The sequence below is a fragment of the Harpegnathos saltator genome, unplaced genomic scaffold (genome assembly GCF_003227715.2).
Source record: "Harpegnathos saltator strain DR-91 unplaced genomic scaffold, Hsal_v8.6 scaffold255, whole genome shotgun sequence".
Classification (NCBI taxonomy): Eukaryota; Metazoa; Arthropoda; class Insecta; order Hymenoptera; family Formicidae; genus Harpegnathos; species Harpegnathos saltator.
In genome coordinates this window covers 2,273,892-2,295,373 of record NW_020230045.1, presented here as the reverse complement: position 1 = coordinate 2,295,373, position 21,482 = coordinate 2,273,892, and the positions used below count along the sequence as shown (strand labels likewise).

General features: G+C 47.5%; 1 protein-coding gene across 5 annotated transcripts in view; it reads left to right on the top strand.

Annotated features, from left to right (window-relative positions):
* Positions 1 to 21,482, top strand: part of cher (filamin A protein cher) — a 49,618-nt gene that overhangs the window by 7,546 nt on the left and 20,590 nt on the right. For 2 of the 5 annotated variants that reach the window (XM_025299264.1, XM_011137373.2), the window contains exons 4-16: positions 7,737 to 8,080; positions 8,386 to 8,513; positions 9,073 to 9,087; positions 9,800 to 9,938; positions 10,800 to 11,084; positions 11,178 to 11,494; positions 11,599 to 12,025; positions 12,361 to 12,576; positions 12,701 to 13,088; positions 15,028 to 15,597; positions 16,779 to 17,123; positions 17,234 to 17,847; positions 18,254 to 18,552. In XM_025299264.1, coding sequence (XP_025155049.1) covers positions 7,737 to 8,080; positions 8,386 to 8,513; positions 9,073 to 9,087; positions 9,800 to 9,938; positions 10,800 to 11,084; positions 11,178 to 11,494; positions 11,599 to 12,025; positions 12,361 to 12,576; positions 12,701 to 13,088; positions 15,028 to 15,597; positions 16,779 to 17,123; positions 17,234 to 17,847; positions 18,254 to 18,552 — 4,087 coding nt within the window. The remainder of the gene's footprint in view (positions 1 to 7,736; positions 8,081 to 8,385; positions 8,514 to 9,072; positions 9,088 to 9,799; positions 9,939 to 10,799; positions 11,085 to 11,177; positions 11,495 to 11,598; positions 12,026 to 12,360; positions 12,577 to 12,700; positions 13,089 to 15,027; positions 15,598 to 16,778; positions 17,124 to 17,233; positions 17,848 to 18,253; positions 18,553 to 21,482) is intronic. The other 3 variants (XM_025299265.1, XM_025299266.1, XM_025299267.1) reach the window with 3 other exon arrangements.

Sequence of the window (21,482 nt, the reverse complement as noted above, 5' to 3'; positions counted from 1 at the left end):
ATTCCACGGCTTTACAGAACGAACATGTTAATCTTCTCGATCTTTGCGGGACCCGAGGGAAAGGAACAGAGAAACGTCGGCCGATTGTAAATGACAAAATCACGCGTACGTCGCGAGATATTCTCCGAACGAGGTCGCACAGCGAGTGATGCACAATGATGCGCGGGATGATTTTGCGTGCCGCCGCTTTCGGATTCGGGATCAAGCGCTCTCGAGTGCGCGGTCGCATCGAGCGGCGAAATAAAAGCGATTCTGGAGCACAGCGAGAGGGTTGTGGATCGATGACGCTCGCCCGGGCTACCCCGGGAAACCAGAGAGAGTAGCGATGGGGTAATGCCGTTCACGTATTCCTTCACGGTTGAACAAACGGATATCATCCGCTCTCGCTCCGGCCGTAAAAGAAGAAAAAGTGAACAAAACGGACGAATAAGCAAGACGAATAAACGAAGTAACAATAGAAAGAGGCTCCGGGACCTTGGAACATATTTTTACAGGGGGTATTTTTGGGGGAGAGTTGTAATATTATTATCAGTATTAACACGTTGAGACAGGATCACCGGTTGCACAGTTTGCGCGAATTTCGGCACGGAATTGACGGCAAATCAAACAGCGAGATGACTGTCACGAGGCTCGCGAAGTCTGCGACGCGAAAGCCGATCGTCGGGTCTGCGCTATCGGTCGGACCACGTGTCTGTAACCACTTGTTGGCAAAAGAATTCAGTGGAGGAAGCCAACCGCTGCCTCGACTGATAGCGCGCCCATTGTACAAGCAAGCGCTATTTTTACACGTAGCTGATGAATAAAACATCGGCCTGCGAGATCTGCACTGAGAGAAGTCACTTGTCCGAGAAAGCACAAGATCGCATATTTATATCGGGAGTTGAAATTTGCACTGAAAGACCGGCGATTATAGTCGCCTCGCGTCGCGTCGTCACATTACAATTTGTCGCATCCTTGGGCGAGAAGCTTGACTGGTCGTGACGCAATTGAATATATCAACGATGATGTCACGGCGTTCTCTAACCTGCAGCTGTCATGCTGCAGGAGCGAGACACCGTGCCGGTGAATATGAACGCGCGAAATCGCGCATAGCATAGAATATTCGTCCAAATTTACAGAATTCTCTCTCACGAGAGAAAAAGGAATACCGATTGGTTAATCGCCCCGAAAGCACACGAATAGATCCATAAATTGATAGGGAGACAGACAGATATAATGAGACTTTCATACAGCTCATGAATGTACAAATCGCTCACGCTGACGTGAATTAATGGCTTCGGTGAATATTTGCGACGAAATTGCCGGCGTCTATAAGCGTCCAGAGTAGAAGAGAAAACACCACCCGAGCGACTTTTACATATTTATTAAAAGTGTCGACAAAACGCGTTTATCTTAATTCCATAAATGGCATTCACCGTCCTTCACGCTGTCGACTACTCTCTAAGTTGGCGCTTAGGAATTTTTCTAAGATGAATTCTAAGGAAAAAGGACACTGTTGTTCCAGCGTATTTTTCATTACGCATCGAAAGTCTTCAGTTCGTCCGATCGAGCGATCGTTCCTCACTCGCACTCGGTACTCGGACCCGCGCCGAAGTTGAGTGCCTTCGCACTCGGCGAACTTTGCTTCGCCTCGTTGCGAGACGCTCGGGACTTTGCAGAAAAAAGCTCGCATCGGCACTTGAGAGACTAATACGGTCCGTGTTCGGGCCGTTGCAATCTCGGCCGAGACGTAACCGCAGGACCGGCGGCGTTCAAGCCTCTCAGTTATCATCAGATATCAGCGGAAGCCACGCTCGCGCTATTACGCGAAGGAGCACCGTGAAACCCGTTCGGGAGCGCCGGGCCCGACGACGAGCAAAAGGAGGAAAGTAGGCGCAGACCCATGTAGATCGGGTGAAGGTCACGCTCGCCTTGGTACCACGGACGTCTTCGCGTTCATTACGTGGCCGACTCTTATCCTCCCTCTCCTCCCTTCCACTAATCGAATGTACGTGCCTTGTGGTCGTCGAGAGGAAGTGATCTCTCGGTGACATTTTTCAATCCGGTTTCTTCGCCTCAGCCGGCCAACTTTGACCACTCTTTTGCAAGAGTCACCAACTGCGGACTCAAGATTCAGCTGTTTTCAAGCAGTCATCTCTTCGATAAGTCATTCTCGAGATCGAATTTGATCTAACTTGATCAATTTCACTGCTTTTCTTCGTTTCGTTTAGCCAACGAATTTTCTTGTTTATTAATTTATATATTAATTTATAAGAATCTAATTTCAAAATGTACATTTTCGTACCGAAATTTGCGTCATCGATTTATAATTTACTTGCACTTTGGTTTGTAACAAAACGAAGAAGAAAAGGAGAAACGACAATCAATAAAAGATATTTTATTTTTTCCTGAAATTTTTCTACGGTATGTTCTCTCCACGAGTACTCTTCCTCCTTGACAAACAGCGTGCTGGGAACCCCCAAGCTTTCGTCGATATTTACCGTCAATATGACATAACGGCCGATGGAAGGCCGTAAACATTAAAGAAACGACGACGCTGTCCGAGTAATTATAGTATTTCCGCGCGCAATTTGCGGCGCGTGTATCGAGAGCGATATTACTTTCTCCCTCGGACGCAACCTTGACATTAAACGTGTTCTCCTGCCATAATCGCCGCGCGAGCGTGTATCCTCGTCGCGCGTGTTAACTCGAGGTACCGGCGATTATCGAAATCTCTGTTTGCCCGTCTCATTTTCAGGAGCCCGCGAGGAACATATCTTCGACAAATATTCCGAGGTGTGTCAGACTCGTGTCTCGCCCACCATTTGAGATAAAACTCGCGAAGGATGCTTTCTCAAAGTCTCGAGCGCGTTCCACGACCAACGAAAATATAATACGGATAGAAACATTAAAAAAGAAAAAAGACCACGTGGAAAAGGAGCAAGCGTGAAATTTGCCTTCGAGGAGATGCAGTTTCGCCGACACGTCGTCGTCATCGACGTCGTCGATCGAACGCACGTTGATCGAAAGAAAGGATCGTATTGGCGGAGGTCCGACCTGGCATCCTCTCCGCCCGGTGAGGTAATCTCTCAGCGATCAGTGACGTCATCGTCTAAACTCGCCATGGGATACTTGTCGTTGGAAACGTCACGCACTGGCAAGTGTACGCTCGAGAGCGAGCTCGGGCTTTTAATTGCATATTAGAATAACGAGTGATTCAGCAGCGGCGCGCGAGTCGAGCGGGTTATTTTTAATATCACCTTTGACATTGGGGAAAAATCGAGAGGCATTCTTTATAATATTGTCTGACAAATTATTAATCGCTGCATTATTCTCATACGTGAGATCATCGAATGAATCGTCACGGAAAAGATGGGATACATCGGAAAAATTCACCAGCGTGTTTTAGACGAGTCAGAGTGAGACGCGCATAGTTCCCAGGTATTGTCGGAATTATCAGTATTTGCTAGAATGAACTCGGTTCTCGACAATTGCCGTAAGACAGAGGACCAATAAGCAGCTGCGAAAGGTATTCTCAGCTGGAGAGGGGATTCTTTTTCTTCGCAAATCGCGATGCAATTCGCTATTTTTGTACCAGGCTCTTTCCTTCTCATCGGAGAGATTGCTGGTGGAAATTCAAGGGATTAAGGATTGGAAAAGTCGGTGTATCCTATCCTCGACTCGTGTGTATCTCCTCGTGTTTCTTCTCTAATTCAAACTTCTGGCCGCCGGAAACAGCGCTCGCGGAGATCCATTTCGGAGGCTCGTTCTACACAACAAAGATTCCCGTCCGAGAATAGATCACTCCAACTACTGTCGGCCAGATGAAAGAGTAATAAAGAGGCCCGCCTCTCTAGACCTGCGGATTTTTATCGGTTCCTTCTCCCCCCCCCCTCTCTCTCCCTCTCGCTCGCTCGTTCTTTTTTCCTCTCATACCTCTTCTTTTTTAAGAGCGATCCTTACACGATGGGTTCTCGGAATTTGCAACCCTTCGATTCCTGTTGGAAGATTCCAGGACACGCCGATGCTATATATTTATGATGCTTAGATAGTGTATTTACGTATTACGTCACCGAATTCGACTTTGATGTTCACCGTTTCACAGTAAACGTCATCGGTACGAACGGTCGTTCGGTAGGCGCGCGCGTGACGACCAAATAAATCTTTTACTACCCTTCTACGAACGATAAAATCCTTCGATCCCCCAGATATTACCGGGATGTACTTTATTATTCCGTAGGGACGGTCTATACGTTCGCTCAATTCCTGCGATTTTTTTTTATTAATTTTTAGAATAGGTGGAGGATGTTGGAACACTTGATTTGTTACACGAACTCTGTAATAGAAACTTGTATAGGTATTCTACATTAACAGCTATTACTTGTGCGACGATCACACACGTACGAAAGTAGTAATTGATTACGAAAAATAATTGATCTTGAATCCGTGAAGGTACAAAATCACAACTACGTAGCAGACGTATGAGTTGATGGATAGCTGCTCTTCCTTTCGTCGATCGGAAGCGTAAAATATCTGGTTATACATGTATCACGCCGTTTACAGCTGTGATTTTCTCTCTTGCTCTCTCTTAATGGAGATTCACCTGTTGATTTTATTTGAACATATGGGCGACTGTAACGTCGGAATTCGTTGCGCTGAATCATTGAGGTCGAATGCCGATCGTACTGTCGACACATTCAGAAATAGTATCACGCGATGTAACTTTCACATGCGTAACTCTTTTTTAATGAATTTTTTTTTTTTATAACCGCTAGGTATAACTCATCGTTCTTCTCTCGACGCGACGAGATATTACCGGGAGCAGATTAATAACCACGTCGCTTGTTTACCAACATTGTCAACTAATAACACCACCGCGATAATAATAACGCAAATGAATATCTCGTAAAATAGCGTAAAACTTCGTCTTCGTGTTTGTCAGCGTATTACACTTGCAAGTAATTGGCTTACAAGCACGAGCTGTCCGTCGTGCCCGATTACCAACAGTTATTCTCTATGAAGATCTATAGCGTTGGAAACAAACATGTCCATTACCTAGTATCTTCAGGAATGCAATTGGCCTGTCTGTTTTTATCGCTCATTAAGATGCGACACTGACAAGAGCGAATTAGAACGCGCGAGTGCAATACAAAAAGCGATTTGCTCAACCTCGATTCTTTCGCGCGTCCGTCTAGCCTCGCGAATGAAAATTGTCAAAATTGTGCAAAACGAACTTAGCTCGGCCACGGAAATATAGAGAGAAAAATTCACTGTCGCACACACACATACATATGACGTCGTTAAGTAGAATCGAAAATCTTGAGTAAAAATCACGTGTGTCGCACATGGTGCGACGCTGACAGCGAGCGCGTGAAATGACGCCCAGTGTCACTTCCGTGCGGACTCGTAAAATCACACGTTTGAATAGACAGTTGAAAGCTTAACGGACTTATATTTGATTAAACAGGCCCGCGAAGAACGAAGGAGGCGAATAATTCAGCGGCGAAATTTTTGTCTCAGATATTTGTGCCTCATGTTGCTTTGAGCACATCTCGTCGCGTGCTGAGACTTTCCCCGCGCTGCTCGCCCGTGCACTCACGAGTGCACTTATACATCGCGGTCAAGCGAATTGCGACTCGAAGGAGAGACTCGACAATGGGTATCCATTCCGAGTGTTCACAAACAAAAGGGTAGCGTCTCAGGTTTCTCTGTCGTTTTTTTTACGCGCCGTATTACCTACGCGGCCGCGCAGGTAACGTTACAAAGTGCGAAGACGCGTGATCGAAAATTGTCGTTGCCTCTGCGCAAACACGTCACTTCACTTAGAAATACTGACAATACCGGTAATACTGATGATTCGGCGACGATCACATTTCAAAGGCGCTAATATACAATATTTATCTTTTCCCGCTCTTATCGCTCTTATCAGTGAACTCTATTATTCTTACGATGGAAGATGAGAATAATGAGAAGGGACACGTTGAAATTGGGAAAGAAACGCCGAGATGGAATCAGTCGCTCTCGCCGGAGGAAATTTTATGCCCCTTTTACCGTAAATCGCGCGTTTAACGATCCAGATTGTTTGTCACGAGCAGGCCGTGACGTTACGTGGGCGGAAGAGCGCGCGCGAACACTCGAGAATCTCGGAAGACCGTCTCGGAGGCGTCACACGGGGTGAATTAGCTGGCGCTTAGCCGGTCTGCGTGTCACGATGTTAACTACGTTTTTGCTGACATCACTTGGTAGCTCTCAGTAATTGCTGAAAATAGTCCGGATGAATCGTCACCAGTGGCGATCCCCCGTCACACGAACAACACCTCGTCAACACTGAGACAATGTCGAACGCCGTTGGACGCCAGAAATATCCGCGGCGAGTCGTACGTTCGGCTAAATTCGTGCGACCGAGTGCATCGTCGACGTTAATAATCCCGAAAGATCTCCACCTCTTTTTTTACTTCAGCAGAGGATACGTCAAGGAGATGGCGCGACGAAAAAAAAAAAAAAAATGCGACGAGTCATAATGATTCTAACGAGACATGATTTCTCCTGGCAGCGGAAACATTTATGCGAGAAAATTATTCGCACGTCGTAATAAAAATCTTCACGTAAAAAAGAAAAAGCCGCCTCCCTAACCTCACTGTCTTAATGACGCGGAGATTATATTATATGTGAAATGAGATTAAAATTTTACATTCATTGTTACCAAAATTCATCAAGTCATCATGTCATAACTTCGTTAACTATGGTTCAGTAATTAATTATAAGGATTACGTAAATGCCTTTACGTGATCGTGTATATCAACGAAGACTTACTTATATATTCGCTGCTTAAATTCACATCACTCTCTCGAGATTAATGAGAGATTGTTGTATCAAAATTGACTATCACGTGTGTAAGAGATCAAATCGATGATTTTCTCTTGGCACAAAATTTCCGCATTCACGAAATATTAATTGCTAATTGTGTGTTTTTCGTAAAGGGTCTAACGATTTACTCTGACAAAACATGATTGTGCGCCAGCTATAATCATAATTGATACCATTCCGCACATAATTCGAAGGATACGTAGGTATATACAATCGTCTGGCGTTCGCTCAATGTGTGAATCACCGCGTCGAGGATATCGGTTAGCACTTTCGTTGCGCAAACACCTCGCGCATCGCGATTTTCATTAGCGTCGCTTGAAAATCTGCATAAAGGAATATTGGCCGGCTCTTGTCTCCATAAACGCGACGCGGAAAAATGTTTCTCTAATAACGCCCACTCGCTCTTACTCACATCGGATAATTGAGCGGTGATCGATCTGAGGATGAAGAATGCGGCTTTACGCAACAGGAAGGAAACATCGCTGAAGTCTCTTTGCGAAAGGAAGAGACATTACTCATGAGAAAATATATAACAAAATATTTTCTTGGCCAAATTCTGCCTCTTTTCTCTCTGCCTCTCTTCCATATTTCATAGAAACAAGATAAATCATCATCAAGGTGTGAAATTACCTATGATACTCTAATCATATTATTATAATAATATATCACAATTTAATATCTTCATAATACCATGTAATATATCAGATTGTTCCATTATCAATGGATAACAATGACTCGTTAATTCGGCACTGCCAAATATTTCTAGCAAACGCAGAGTCGAGATAGATTTAAACAAACACGGCGCTTCGAGTCGCGCGGCCAATGTTCCGACATGATGTGGATGATGCTTAATTTCTTCTTCCTGTAATTCTTCTTTCAATCTTCCGCAGATTCATCGGACATCGTAGATTGCAAATTGAAGCTGATCCTCGGCCTAATATGGACTTTGATTCTCCACTATTCGATCTCCATGCCCATGTGGGACGGCGACGACGGCGAAGACAAGGGTGCCACGCCGAAGCAGAGACTGATGCACTGGATTCAATCGAAAGTGCCGGATCTGCCAATCACAAATTTCACCTCCGATTGGAACGACGGTCGCGCGGTGGGCGCCCTCGTCGACGCGGTTGCACCTGGTCTCTGCCCGGACTGGCAGGACTGGAACCCCAAGGATGCGGTCCAGAATGCGTCCGAAGCCATGGGCTTGGCTGACGATTGGCTCAACATCCCTCAGGCATGTTGCGTGACGTCAGCTTTTATCCAAATTTTCTCGAGTCAATGATTTCGTCATTTCATCAGTTAAATCTTTTTTCTAATATTATTCATTTGACTCTTGATCTGATTCTACTTCAATTTGAGATTAATCGCAGAAGTACGACGGATTATTATCGCCACATTGAAAATCGCTTTTTAATATCGAAGGTGTCGATATTGTGAGAGGTGATCAGAATTAAGAAATAGATTTTATAGTATAATGAAAAAGTAATTTCTCTTAAAGTCTCATATGAAACAATAATTTTTTAATCGTATTCTTTGCAGCTTATCAAACCCGAGGAAATGGTTAATCCGAACATCGACGAGATGTCAATGATGACGTATTTATCTCAATATCCCAATGCGAAATTGAAACCGGGTGCTCCGCTGCGTCCCCGTACGAATCCAAACAGGTAAGCACGCCTCGAGTCAATTGTTGAACGTCATTTCGAATTGTTGCCGCGAAAATATATTTCGTATCCTCCGCCGAGAATATACTTTTTTAAGAAAATTGAGAACATTTGATTGAACTTGAATAAGCGAGCGTCTAACTTGTCTTACATGAAATAGATATTTTTTGCAAGATTTTTCTATACATTATTTAACTTTTTCTCACAGTCATCGATCTCTGGGATATATTTGAAGTAAAACGAGAGTTTTGATGTACAAATCATCAATTTTTTTAATTTTCGCTCCGTCACTGATATTTGCTTGGCTATCGGCAAAGAGTTTATTATTTCTCACTTCAGTTATATCTAGCATGACTTTCGTTTAAAATTTACATAAAAAAGTGTCGCCGCGAAAAACCTCGCGTAATGCAACAAAAAGAAGTAAACGAATAAAGAAACAAAGCGACCGTTTTCTTCCGTATTGATGAGCAATACGCGAGAGTAGAAGTGTATGAGAGACGCGCGTAGATTCCTGGTATGGTTACTGACTAATTAATCCATTTATTTCATTTCTCGGTCGCAGCATCCCTCCGCCGCGGTAAGTCGCGCAATGATCATGTTTTGACGTATAACGGTTTTTGCGCAATTAATGTCCGTTGCCTTGGCCGTAGCATTTGAGAGATCCAATCCTCTTTTTTAACCCCGTGCCATCCGACATTCCTAATCGCTCCTTTGTACATACACATGTACATGAACGCCTATTAGAGCAAATGAGCCAGAGTAGTTGTGCCGGCTGACGAATTTTCACGAACTGCGGATTTGTTGAGAGGAGAGAACGACGGTGTTTGATCGCATAATCGCATTCATTCTTCATCTTCTGTGTTCCTCCTACGGATGGATAGATAGATCCTTTTTTTATTTCTCTTTCTTCCACGTATAATACCATTAATTAATTAATTAATTACTTTCTCTGTACATACATATCGCGCATACGTCTGCAGAAAAGCGCGCTTGCAAATCTGTCTAGAAAAAAAGAGAGAAAGAGAGAGAGAGAGAGAGAGAGAGAGAGAGAGAGAGAGAGAGAGAGAGAGAGAGAGAGTGTGTGTGTGTGTGTGTGTGTGTATGTGTATGTGTATATGTGAGAAAGAGCGAAAGAGAAAGAGAAATCGTGCGACACCGTAGCACAAAGCAACGCTTGTAACCATCTGGCAAACTTGGATTTACTTAACGTATTGATGTAACAACATTGTGCGGCCGTCGGCTGGACTCGCCGAGTCGCCCTTTTTTCCTCACGCTGTTTTCCTGCTCAGAGTCCGCGCTTATGGTCCCGGTATAGAGCCGAACGGCCCGATTGTCAGCGCGCCGGCCAACTTCACCGTGGAGACCTTCTCGGCCGGCAAAGGCAACGTCGACGTCACCGTCGACGATCCTAAGGGGAACAAGCTGCCGGTAAGAGACAATAAGTACACTATGAGAAGCTCAACATGAAAATGTATGCCCAAAAGTCAGAGCAATAAGTTTGCACACAAGTTTGCGCAGCGATCTGAAAAAAGCTTTCATTTTCGCGAGTGATTAAATCTAAAAGGAATTGCGGAATTCACAGTAACTGGAATAATATAATTAGGACGTTAAGGGTAGTAGAATAACCAGATGCCGAAGAGTTTCTCGTAAAATCTCTCCATTTTTAAAGAGATTTTGAAGAGTCTAGTGAAAGCTGCAATTTTAATTATAGCTAGAAAATGAAGATGATAATGATAGCCTTGATAGCGATGACAAAGACTTCGGTGGACCTTAATTGAGAGAAATACTCCGGCAATATTTCATTTCTCGCTTCGGATTACCGAGATGATCGAAAGCCGCCCCATAGACAGCGTTGAATAAAATTACCGCTGGACGAAGACGTCCTCTTTTCTTTGTCATCGCGAGGGACAGGGTTTACAAAGTTCCTCGCGAGTCGCGAGGAGCAACCTGTGTGCCGTTTTAATATCAAGTGATTGTGCGTACGTGCTAATGACGCCCATTGTCGTGACGGAAGTCGGGAGATACCTATCGCACGGGCCGAATAATTACGCCACAGAACGTGTGACGTAACGGCTATTTGTGTAGCTCGGCGGCGATTGCGTATCATCTCGATGGAGACAGACACACACACACACATACACACACACACACACACACACACACACACACACACACACGCACACCACTTGCACCGTGGCGCAAGTTGAACGAACGTCGTCGCTACTTTCCGTGTCTAATAACATTATTGTATCCACGCACTCGTCCTGAAAATACGACTGTGTTTTCAAGGTCGACATCAGATTCAACAAGGACAGGAATCTGACTTACTCGGTGTCGTACACGCCGAGGACAGAGGGCCCGCACAAGGTAAAGGTGCTCTTCGCCGGCAGAGAGATCCCGAAGAGCCCGTACACCGTCAATGTCGAGGGTCACGCCGGCGATCCGAGCAAGGTCACTGCGAGCGGACCTGGCCTGCAGTCGGAAGGTGTCGTCATCAACAGACCTACTTTCTTCGACATCTTCACGAAGGACGCCGGACGCGGTGTACCGGAGGTCATCATCTTGGACCCGCAGGTATAAGTCGAAGCGGTTTCTTTTCCTTCTGCTTCTTCTTCTTCTTCTTCTTGAAGAAGACCACGTTTTCATTGAACGTTTAAATCTTTGCAGGGCGGCAAAGCCACGGTTCCGGTGAAGCTGCGCCAGACCTCGCCGGACGTCTGGAGATGCGAATACGTGTCGCCGGTGATGGGGCTGCACTCCGTCAACATCTTCTTCGCCGGCAAGCTCATACCCGGCAACCCGATCGGTGTTAACGTCTCGCCGGTCTCCGACGCGAAGAAATGCAGGGCCTATGGACGCGGCTTGCTGCCCACCGGCGTGCGCGTCCAAGACGTTGCCGATTTCATTGTGATCACTAAGGACGCCGGCGAGGGCGTGCCGGATATTCGCGTGATCGGGCCGGGAGGTGTCAATCGACCTGTGCAGTAAGTTCCACTTCCTTCGACTCGCGATCTCTCGTTCTCTCTGAGCCACTTTTTCCGATCAGAGCGCGATGCGATGCTAATCTATGCGCGTTGAATTGCTGCAGAATGTCCAAGACTGACGCCACAACCTACAAATGCCACTACACGCCGATCAAGGAAGGCCGCCACGTGGTGATGATCACCTACGGTGGCAAGGAGATCCCCAAGTCGCCGTTCGAGGTCAACGTCGGTCCTTACAAGGAGTCCACCATCAGAGCTTTCGGACCGGGTCTGCACGGCGGTATCGTCGGCCATCCGGCGAAATTTACAGTCGACACGAACGGTGAGACCGGTGCCCTCGGCTTCTCCATCGAGGGCCCGTCGAAGGCGAAGATAGACTGCCACGACAACGGCGACGGAACCGCCGATGTTTCCTACTTGCCCACCGCACTGGGTCAATACGCCATCCATATCCTCTGTGATAACGAGGACATCCCCAAGTCGCCTTACATTGCCAACATCTTGCCGAAGACCGACTTCGACCCCGAGAAGGTAAATTTGTCGCTGGTGATCGTTTCATCGTGTCTTTGTTAAATTAAAAATGTGCATTGGTTGTGAAGTTATTATCCTGAGATTCGTTCGATGCATTGAAGATGAGCAAAGTTCTTGAAATCCGTATAATTTTTATACGTAGACTCCTTTAGATCTCCCGCACTTTCTTCCGGTAAATTCTGCGAAGCAGGAAGGTGTGCAACATTGCAGAAAATAAGGTTTCGATAAATCTAACACTAATGAGATTTAGAGATTGAAAATAGCGTTATTCTTGTTAACGAGTCAATTTGAACGATGAGAGGGACATTTTGGAATTGAACGTGGGCTCTCTGTAGGTTGAGGTTCACGGTCCAGGAATTCAACTGGAAGGCGTTGCGAGAGACAAGCCGACGCACTTCACAATAGACGCGAAGAAAGCTGGCCAAGCGGCTCTGGAAGTCGCCATCCAGGATGCTTATGGAAGAGAAGTTCCGCTCCGATTAGACGACAAGCGGGATGGAACTGTTCAAGCGCATTATACACCTACGTCCAGTTCCCAACATGTCGTGATGGTACGGTCAGAGCTTCGATGTTCTAACGCGCCATAATTGCTTGCACGTTCGCGCGTGAAAAATATTCCTAGGTCAGAACAGAAATGTTAAAGACGTCTAGTTATATAAAAGCGCTTTTTTCCAGGTAAACTATGGCGGAGTAGCCACGAAGAAGTCTCCATACAGGGTCAAAGTAGCCTCACCTTTGAACCCCTCTATGGTTTCCGCGTTCGGTCCTGGCCTCGAGAAGGGTGTGAAGTCGAACACACCCACGCATTTCAACGTCGATTGTCGCGAGGCTGGACCTGGTAATTTGGACGTTAAAATGCTGAGTCCCGAAGGCCGCGAACTTCCGATTTCATTAACGGACAATGAGGATGGCACGTACACCGTGGATTACATGCCGCCTCAGCCGGGAAACTACACGGTGAATCTCAACTACGGCGGCCTCAAGGTACCCCAGTGTCCCATTAAGGTCAACGTTCAGCCTCACGTGGATGTGTCCAAGGTCAAAGTGGATGGTCTGGAACCAAGTGAGTATGATCTCCACTTTCACTTTTGATTACAATGTGTTCTATCAATCTTCTTGATAATCCAGTGAATTTTTTTTTAATACACGTTATTGAATCGTGACACTTTGTTGTATACGAAGTATCATGAAAATATTCTCTTTAATATAAAAAAATAAGGTGTCGGGGGTTCGGGGAATCATACGGCAAACTGCGCGACCTCGATCAATCAGTGGCCAATAATTATTGTATAATTAGTCCATGTAAATTAATCAATACGTAAAACCGTCCGATCCTTTTCAACTACGAGAAGCTTCATCGCAGACATTTTTTCGCAATTGGCAACTGTCCACCGTCATAAGAGAGGATCTGGGTTATTAAACGGGGGAAGGGAACTCTCGTTCTCTCTCGCGCACGATGCAAATTTTTAGAACGGCATTACGAACGTAATCAGAGGAGGATTAATGTGCGCGGTTATTTTCACGACTAAAGTCGCAAGAATTCGCGCTTGGATGCCTTGGCGGTTGCATTAGCCCGAAAATAAATCGCGTCGAAGTCGAACACGCGCGCGCGCGCACGCACGGAACCGATCCTCATTTCCGGCGCGATCATTGAGAGTATAACTCTCGTCTCCGTACGTCGTCGTACGGCCGATATTCTTCCCGGTGGCACCTCTCGGTCGTCGGATGTCGTATCTAGCCTAGATTTTCGAAATACGCGCCGCCAAGGTCTCCTCGCGGATAGACGTTTCGCTGGAGCGCGAAGCGATGGTTTAATTATAGCGGCGCTTGCGAATTCCTTACGGTTGACACACACAGTTTCGCGTTTCGTCTAAAAATATTGCACTTCGGTGGCTCCACGCGTCGCGTCCTCCACGTAACTTTACCTGGAATCTACCTCGCGGAGAAATGCAACGCGGCGACTCCATCGGCATCGGTTGGATGCTGCAAAAAACTCACGAACGAACGACGACGTACACTCTCGCAGAAATCTCGTGAAACATCTGAATCGTCTTCTTTTCCCGATTGACACAAAAATCTCCGAAGGGGATTTCCTTCCCAAATACAATGAACACTCCTTCAATTCTTCGACACATCGATTTTAGTAACACGATTTCTCGCGTCTCTTTTTTTGCTTTTATTTTATTGCCACTAATTGACATATCTTAATTGACGATTATGACAGGACGTTCATTTGGTATTGTAACCTGGGACATTTTCTTCGGCCACACATCGATGCCTAAACGACATCTGCGACGATAATAGCGAGTTGCACGCTAAGTAATGTATCTGTCGCAGTCGAATGCACTTTTAGATGAAACATGCTTCATAATCGCGGGAGGTCACACCAGGAACGTTCACCTATAATTTACACGCACATTGTGGGCTTTTATATATCTACAGCAAGCAGAGCTTCTCCTCGCGCGTCAATGCATATCCAATACTTGCGATCTAACCATTATCGTAACTTCATGCGACGGACGTTCCGTCGTCTTTGCTGGTATGCTGCCGTTCGCAGAAAGTCGCTCGAGGGGATTGCTTGGAGGTGGAGAAGCACGAAGCTCATGCTTTTCAATCTCCAACAATTTCAGACAACTTCAAAAATTCCAAAGTCCACATGAGACTTCAAATCTGACACTTCAGGCTTTCGCGGCGTGGAAAAGTATTCGACTCGCTTTCCGGGTTGATACCGCCGATTTTTTTCCGATGTTTAGTGAACATTCCAGTTCGCTTCTTCAAGTAGAGGAGCAGCCTGGAAAGAAAAATCCCGGAGATTCTCTGATTCCGGCGAATCCAAATTCAGTTCCATTTTGCACGATCTCACTTGATCTCATCTCCGCGGCATCTCCCCCAGCAACGTCGACGCGACGTCCGGCCGCGTGACGGGCCGTCGCCCCGTAATCGCGGACAAGCGAAAGAGACGCACCGCGGCTCACCACGAGAACCCGCAAACGTCCTCGCAGCGGCCCCGGTGAACAGCCTGCAGCAGTTCCGCGTGATAACGCAGGAAGCGGGCAAGGCGGCGGACTTCCAGGTGGCGATCACAGCCCCGTCCGGCAATCGCGTCAAGGCTCACGTCGTGCCGACTCACGAGGGCTACTTGGTGAACTTCACACCCACCGAGCTGGGCGAATACCTGCTGGGCATCAGCTTCGGCGGCGAGCCGATCTCCAGTCAGCCATATCGTCTCACCTGCGTTCACGGTTCCGACCCGGGCAAGGTGCGAGCTTCCGGGCCGGGTCTCTCCCGCGGCGTGGTGAACAAACCGGCCGAATTCGTCATCGACACGCGCGGTGCCGGCCAGGGTGGCCTCGGGGTAACCGTGGAGGGTCCCTGCGAGGCCGCGATCAACTGCAGGGACAACGGCGACGGCACTTGCTCCGTCGCCTATCTGCCCACCGAGGCCGGCGACTACGGCATCAACATCACCTTCAACGAGCAACATGTGCCAGGCTCGCCGTTTCAGGCCATCGTCGTGCCGGACGCGGACCTCTCGAAGATCAAAGTCAGCGGCAACGGCATCCAGCCACACGGTACACGTGATGGACGTCAGCGCGGAGCTCGCTCGTCGCGACTCGAAGCTGACCCTGAGTGCTGTGACTTTGCTGTGACCTTCTTCTGACCTTGCGCGATCAGTCCCTCTCTCTCTCTCTCTCTCTCTCTCTCTCTCTCTCTCTCTTTCTTTCTCTCTCAACGCGTCTCCGGATCTCCTGCCTGATCTGTTCAAGGCCTGACTGCTCGTCGGTCTTTGAAACGAATCGAGAATTTCGCGAGAAATTTAGTTTCTTGTTCTTTTTTTTCTAGACAAGCTCTGCATGCGTCCCTTGACACTCGAGGGACATTTGTAGCCTCAAGCCCGGGTAAAATTTTTGTCGCTGGATGAGATTTCACGAGATTCGGAGACGCGTCGAAGTACGATGTGTATGTACGTAGTGGTGCATGCGCGTTTCATGATTGCGCTTTCTTGGATTCTTTCTTTTTATCACAGCAATGTCTGCTTGAAATCCCTTGGTCGCTATTATATATTTATACGCACTCTTCCATTACAAGGCGCTCAAGTATGTTGGAAGAACACTTGAGGACATGCCTGTGAAAAATATGCACGGACATCCCTTTAAGTTTGCGAGTGGATTGCCATTTTACGACCATGCCCTTATCTTTAATTTGTCTAATGATCGAAGCGATGTCTCGAGTAATATTTTCAGACGTTTTAACCTTTTCAGCGTGTCTCTAATCATTAACCATTCGGAGACTGCAATTACGTTTTATCTGTTATTCTGCGCCTTTATGTATTATTATTATTATTATTATTATTATTATTACTATTATTATTATTATTATTTCAGCGAATAATTTTCGAAGTTACGTGATGTTCCATCTAAAACGATTTGTCAATTAATTGATTTATCGTAGATGATATGTTAGGTGTATGACTACTTTACATAGTGTGGATTTAAGTGATTATGAAACTATACCTAGATGATTATACATCCATTATGAATTCTTACACGAGCACACGCGTACACACTGTAAAAGATTTTACATTATGAGATTCCAACGTAAGAAAGAAAGAAAATAACACTCAGCGATAACAAGAATATTGAATTCCATAGGCGAGCGAAATGTTCGCTCTGAATGTGCATCGGCCGCATTTGCCGACGGGGAAACGTTCAGTTTCTTCCGTCTGATCCCGCTTTATTGTCCTACCTTCCAGGTTTGAATGTGAATCAGCAGGCGGAGTTCACGGTAGACACGAGGGCGATCGCCAAGTCGAAGACCGACGACGGTAAGGTGTCATGCACGATAAACAACCCCAGCGGAGGGAAGACCGAGAAGCTCATAATCGCCCAGGGTGACGGCACCTACCGCGTCAGCTATACGCCCTTCGAGGAAGGCTGCCACACTATCGACATACTCTACGACAACGTGCCCATCCCGGGCTCGCCGTTCTCCGTCAACGTGAAACGCGGCTCCGACCCGAGCAAGTGCCGCGCGTACGGTCCAGGCCTCGAGAAAGGCATCGTCAATAAGATCAACCGCTTCACGGTGGAGACTAAAGGTAAATCCTGATCTCAATCCCGACTGAGGTATTTCCAGAAATTCAACCGAGGAATTTGGGATTTTCAAGAACGGAGGAGATGTAACGCGATTCTCACGATTCTCTTGCAGAGGCTGGCAACGGCGGCTTAGGTCTGGCGATCGCCGGCAACGGCGAGGCCAAGGTGGACGGCAAGGACAACTACGACGGCTCTTGCACCGTGGAGTACGTCCCCACGGAACCTGGGGACTACGAGATCAGCATTAAGTTCGCCGAACAGCACATACCCGGCTCGCCCTTCAAGGTCCAGGTGGTGTCGGACTCGGAGGCGAAGAACGTGGTCGCTTATGGGCCCGGCTTGGAGCCAGAGATGGTTCGCGAGGGTGTGCCCGCCAAGTTCACGGTGGACACGTCCGCGTGCAGGTCGATGGCGTCGTTGGACGTCAGGTTGAAGACGGACAAGGGTCAAGTGCAGAAGCCGCAGATCAAGAGCAGGAGTGACGGCCTGTACGAGGTGACGTACCAGCCGCCGCTGGCCGGCAGCAACGTGCAGGTCGGCGTGACCTACGGCGGAGAGGACATCAAAGGCAGCCCGTACAAGGTGAAGGTTTCGCCCACTGTGGAGCCTAGCAAGGTGGTTCTGTCGGGCCCCGGAGTGTCGCCTGTCTGCACCGCTTCCTTCCCCACTGACTTCGTCGTGGACACTTCTCAGGCGGGATACGGCGACCTTGAGGTCCAAGTTTTGGTGAGTTCTCACTGGGAGATTTTTCTGCTCTTAGATTATTATAGCGAGCGTGAGCGGCTTCCGTGCTTCTCTAAAACACTGACGTGCTTCGATCTCCATCGAGTCGATAAGTGTCCGATTGTTGTCAGCTTTACGGGTCTCCCGAGTGATCGAAAATATCAGCCGTACGTGTTAGAAGACACGTTCGCTCGCCAAAGCGCTCCACCATGGCCGCTCATATTTATCATTACACCACCTGCACCTAACTTAAGTCTACAAGTGGGAGTGATGTTGATCAAAACAATCTGGACTAGCCGGGTAGAGGGTCGGGACGTGTGTCAGCTGCCGAGAGCGGCTAGCTCGGTCGACGAATAAACTGCGCGCAAAGTCGTATCGTCACTCATATCCCTCTGTATCGTTTTCACAGGGTCCGGACCAGGTGCCGCGCAGGGTGGAGGTGCAGGACCTCGGCGACGGCAAATACAAGGCCACCTACCTGCCGGACGATTGCGGCCGCTACAAGGTCAACGTGAAATACGGCGGCAAGGAGGTGCCAGGCAGTCCGGTGAACGTGCAGAGCGTCTCCACCGGCAAGGCGGACCAGTGCAAGATCAAAGAGGGCATTCAGCACACTTTGGCTCAGGGCGAGGAGTACTGCATCACCGTCGACACCGAGAATGCGGGCCGTGGTGCAGTGACCTGTCGCATCCGCTCTACTTCCGGCAGGTTAGCGCCCCCCGCGTCCCGATCTGTCCCGATATAAGTCCGGTTATTTCAGAAGAGATGAATCAGAGAGACTATCGAGCGGACTCGCGTCGGGGGAGGAACATTGAGATTCGCCCTCGCGCGAATTGTCATCGTATTATTTTTAAGCCTCGGCTTCGGATCGCCATCACGCGCGTAGTATCTCGCATACATCTCTCACGCGAGTGTATTTTTCTCAATTTTTTCGTCGTTATTTGTGATCAGGATGCTTGCGTCTCTCTCTTTCTCTCTCTCTCTCTCTCTCTCTCTCTCTCTCTCTCTCTTCGTTTGAAAGAAGAGGGGTGTTGTATGTGCGAGTTCCGGAAATACGTCCTTGTTAGATACTTTATTCAATTTCAACCTTCACACGCTGCGTACCAACGTGTCTCGTTCTCGCCTCGCGAGATATTATTCGTCTCTTCGATATTATTTTAATGCCAATTAAATTCCCGCAAGTTGACGAATTCCATGATCGAGCGAGCGAGCGAGCGAGCGTACGGTGCAAACGTACGAGGGCGGTTCATATTTTTACCGCTTATTCCTCGCGCTCGTGTATCTCTCGCGGGAGACTCCAGACAAAAATTCCATCTTATTTTAAATACGACACTCCGTCGCGCGGCCTCGACATTTATTTTTAATTCATAGGTGAATAGGATCTTCTTCCTCACGTTGCCGTACTCCTGTCTCGCGCGTGTAAACGTTGAACGGAAATGACAGTCGAATTGTTGTTTCACACTTTCGGTCATATACGTGCGATTACGCGCGTACGACGTCCGTGATAATATTTAATTGTCGCACATTGTCCTCCCATTTGTCACTGTTCGCTGTGCGTTGTCACGGGCTATCTTTCCGGGGCAATCAATGTGTTCGTATCTCTGCGTCTTGTCAGCCGCGATCAGATCACCGACGGAGATGATAAACCGGCCTAATTCATCACGGCCGAACTATCCGAGAGCAGCGTGTTTTCGCGACGGCGTTCAATAACCGTACATTAGGATTATCAGTCGCAGTGTAAAGGCGTTAATGACTAGTCGGCCGTAAATCGTGTAACAAATCCGGGAGTATTCAAGATCATGGCACGTTGCCATTACGGACGTCATGTACGACGGTGGTAACACGTTTGCGCCTCGTTGCGGATCTCCGGTCTCGGCCGTACGCAATATCCACGTCGATTAACGTATATTGCAACATTGAAATTAAGTGTCAGTTTCATTTAATCCGAGAATACGTGATGCGCATGTGTACCTTTAACGAGACTTGGCGTCGTCGACGGAGGACGCGAAAAGGCGGGTCTGACGGACTTGGTTACTTAGAAAGTCGGTTAATTCAACCTGCACGATGATAATACGAAGGAAGCGGTTCTTCGAACAAGTGCTCCCCTTCTTCTGCAACCATCGTACCTTGGGAAAAAAAGTAATTTGTGTAAAAAAATGTCTCGGACACGATGCTGTAGACTTGTTCTTTTTTTCTTTCTCTCCTTCTGTGCATCGTTATGACTTATTAACATTCCATTTAACTTGTTACATTTTACTCGTTTTACTCGTTATTACACGAGCTATTTTTCTCAAGGACGACGCGAACGTGGAAAGCACGCTGAAATATCGCTTAGTTCTGTTCTGTCGCAAAGTCAAGCGATTCCGATTTCACCAAAAAATATTACAAATGCGGTTTGACACATTTATATCGTATCGCGGCGCTGTTCGTCCTGGCAATTAGACGAACGCGAGATCAGCTTCACAACACCGTGCGTGTTCCTCTAATTGCCACAGACCATGCCAAGCCATAGATCACGCTATTCTCTTTGCTTCCTTTTGGAATTTCACCGCCGAGATTTCCTATACGGCTCGGCGATTTACACGCCCATCTGTTTCGCAACGACGGCGCGTCGAGTCCGGCTCGAATTTAAACCGTCGTACTGACCTACGACTTCAGGGATTGATGTCGACCTTTCCAGCCAGTGGAAATTTTCCAGCCTGACGAAGAGAGAGAGAGAGAGAGAGAGAGAGAGAGAGAGAGAGAGGAGAGAGAGAAAGAGAGAATCGCAGAATTTTATCTTGAATCTCAAAAATATATCGAAAGAAATCGCTCGGGCAGATTCCATCGGGATCTTTGCTCGTGTGACCCGAGCTTAAGCTTATCGCGTCAGCGCGGCAGAGTTCAGCGACAAACCGCGGACCGGGAGAAAATAGTACCGTCACGACTCGTTACCGTGCTTCATATTTCTCGTTATAAAGTTTGCTGGCCACGGTTTAAAGATAGGAGCGGCGCCGGCGTACCGCGCCACGTGTACGCTCCACGTGTACGATCATGTCCTTCGCGAATATTTCGGGATCTCCAGGGTGTGCAGCGCTTCTGCAATTCCATCTGTACAACGTGTATTCACGCGTAACCAAGTTACCCGCGTTCCTCCCTAAAGGTTTACAGCTACGGCTTTAATCGCACCGACTATAAGCGCACGTTGCACGCCGAGCAGTGGCGCGCAGCTGTTACCTCATAACTCATCGTGATATCCTACGTTGTTCGAGTTGGCAGTGAGTGTCTTCGTCGTCGGGGAGAGTCGCCTCGGGACGGGCCAAGTTTTTTATCCCGGGACCACCGGGTGACAAGACACCGTGCGTTACGTCTGGTGTCTGCTGTAATAACAAACGAGATCGACCCTCTCCACGCACGTCTACATCGACACCGTGATCCATGATGGATAATTGTTTATGCCTTAACGCGAAACGCAAGATGTTGTGAAATACGGCGTTACGCCACCGAGGCTTTATTTCAGTCATTTCTTTTTGCTTCCCAAAGTTCGCGCACTCTTCTGTAAAAATGATGCGTTTTCTCGAATTCTTTGAGAAAACTGTTAGGAGTAGTCCTTTTTTCTTTTTCACGAGAATCGAAAGACCCGTAACGTTTAAGCGGTT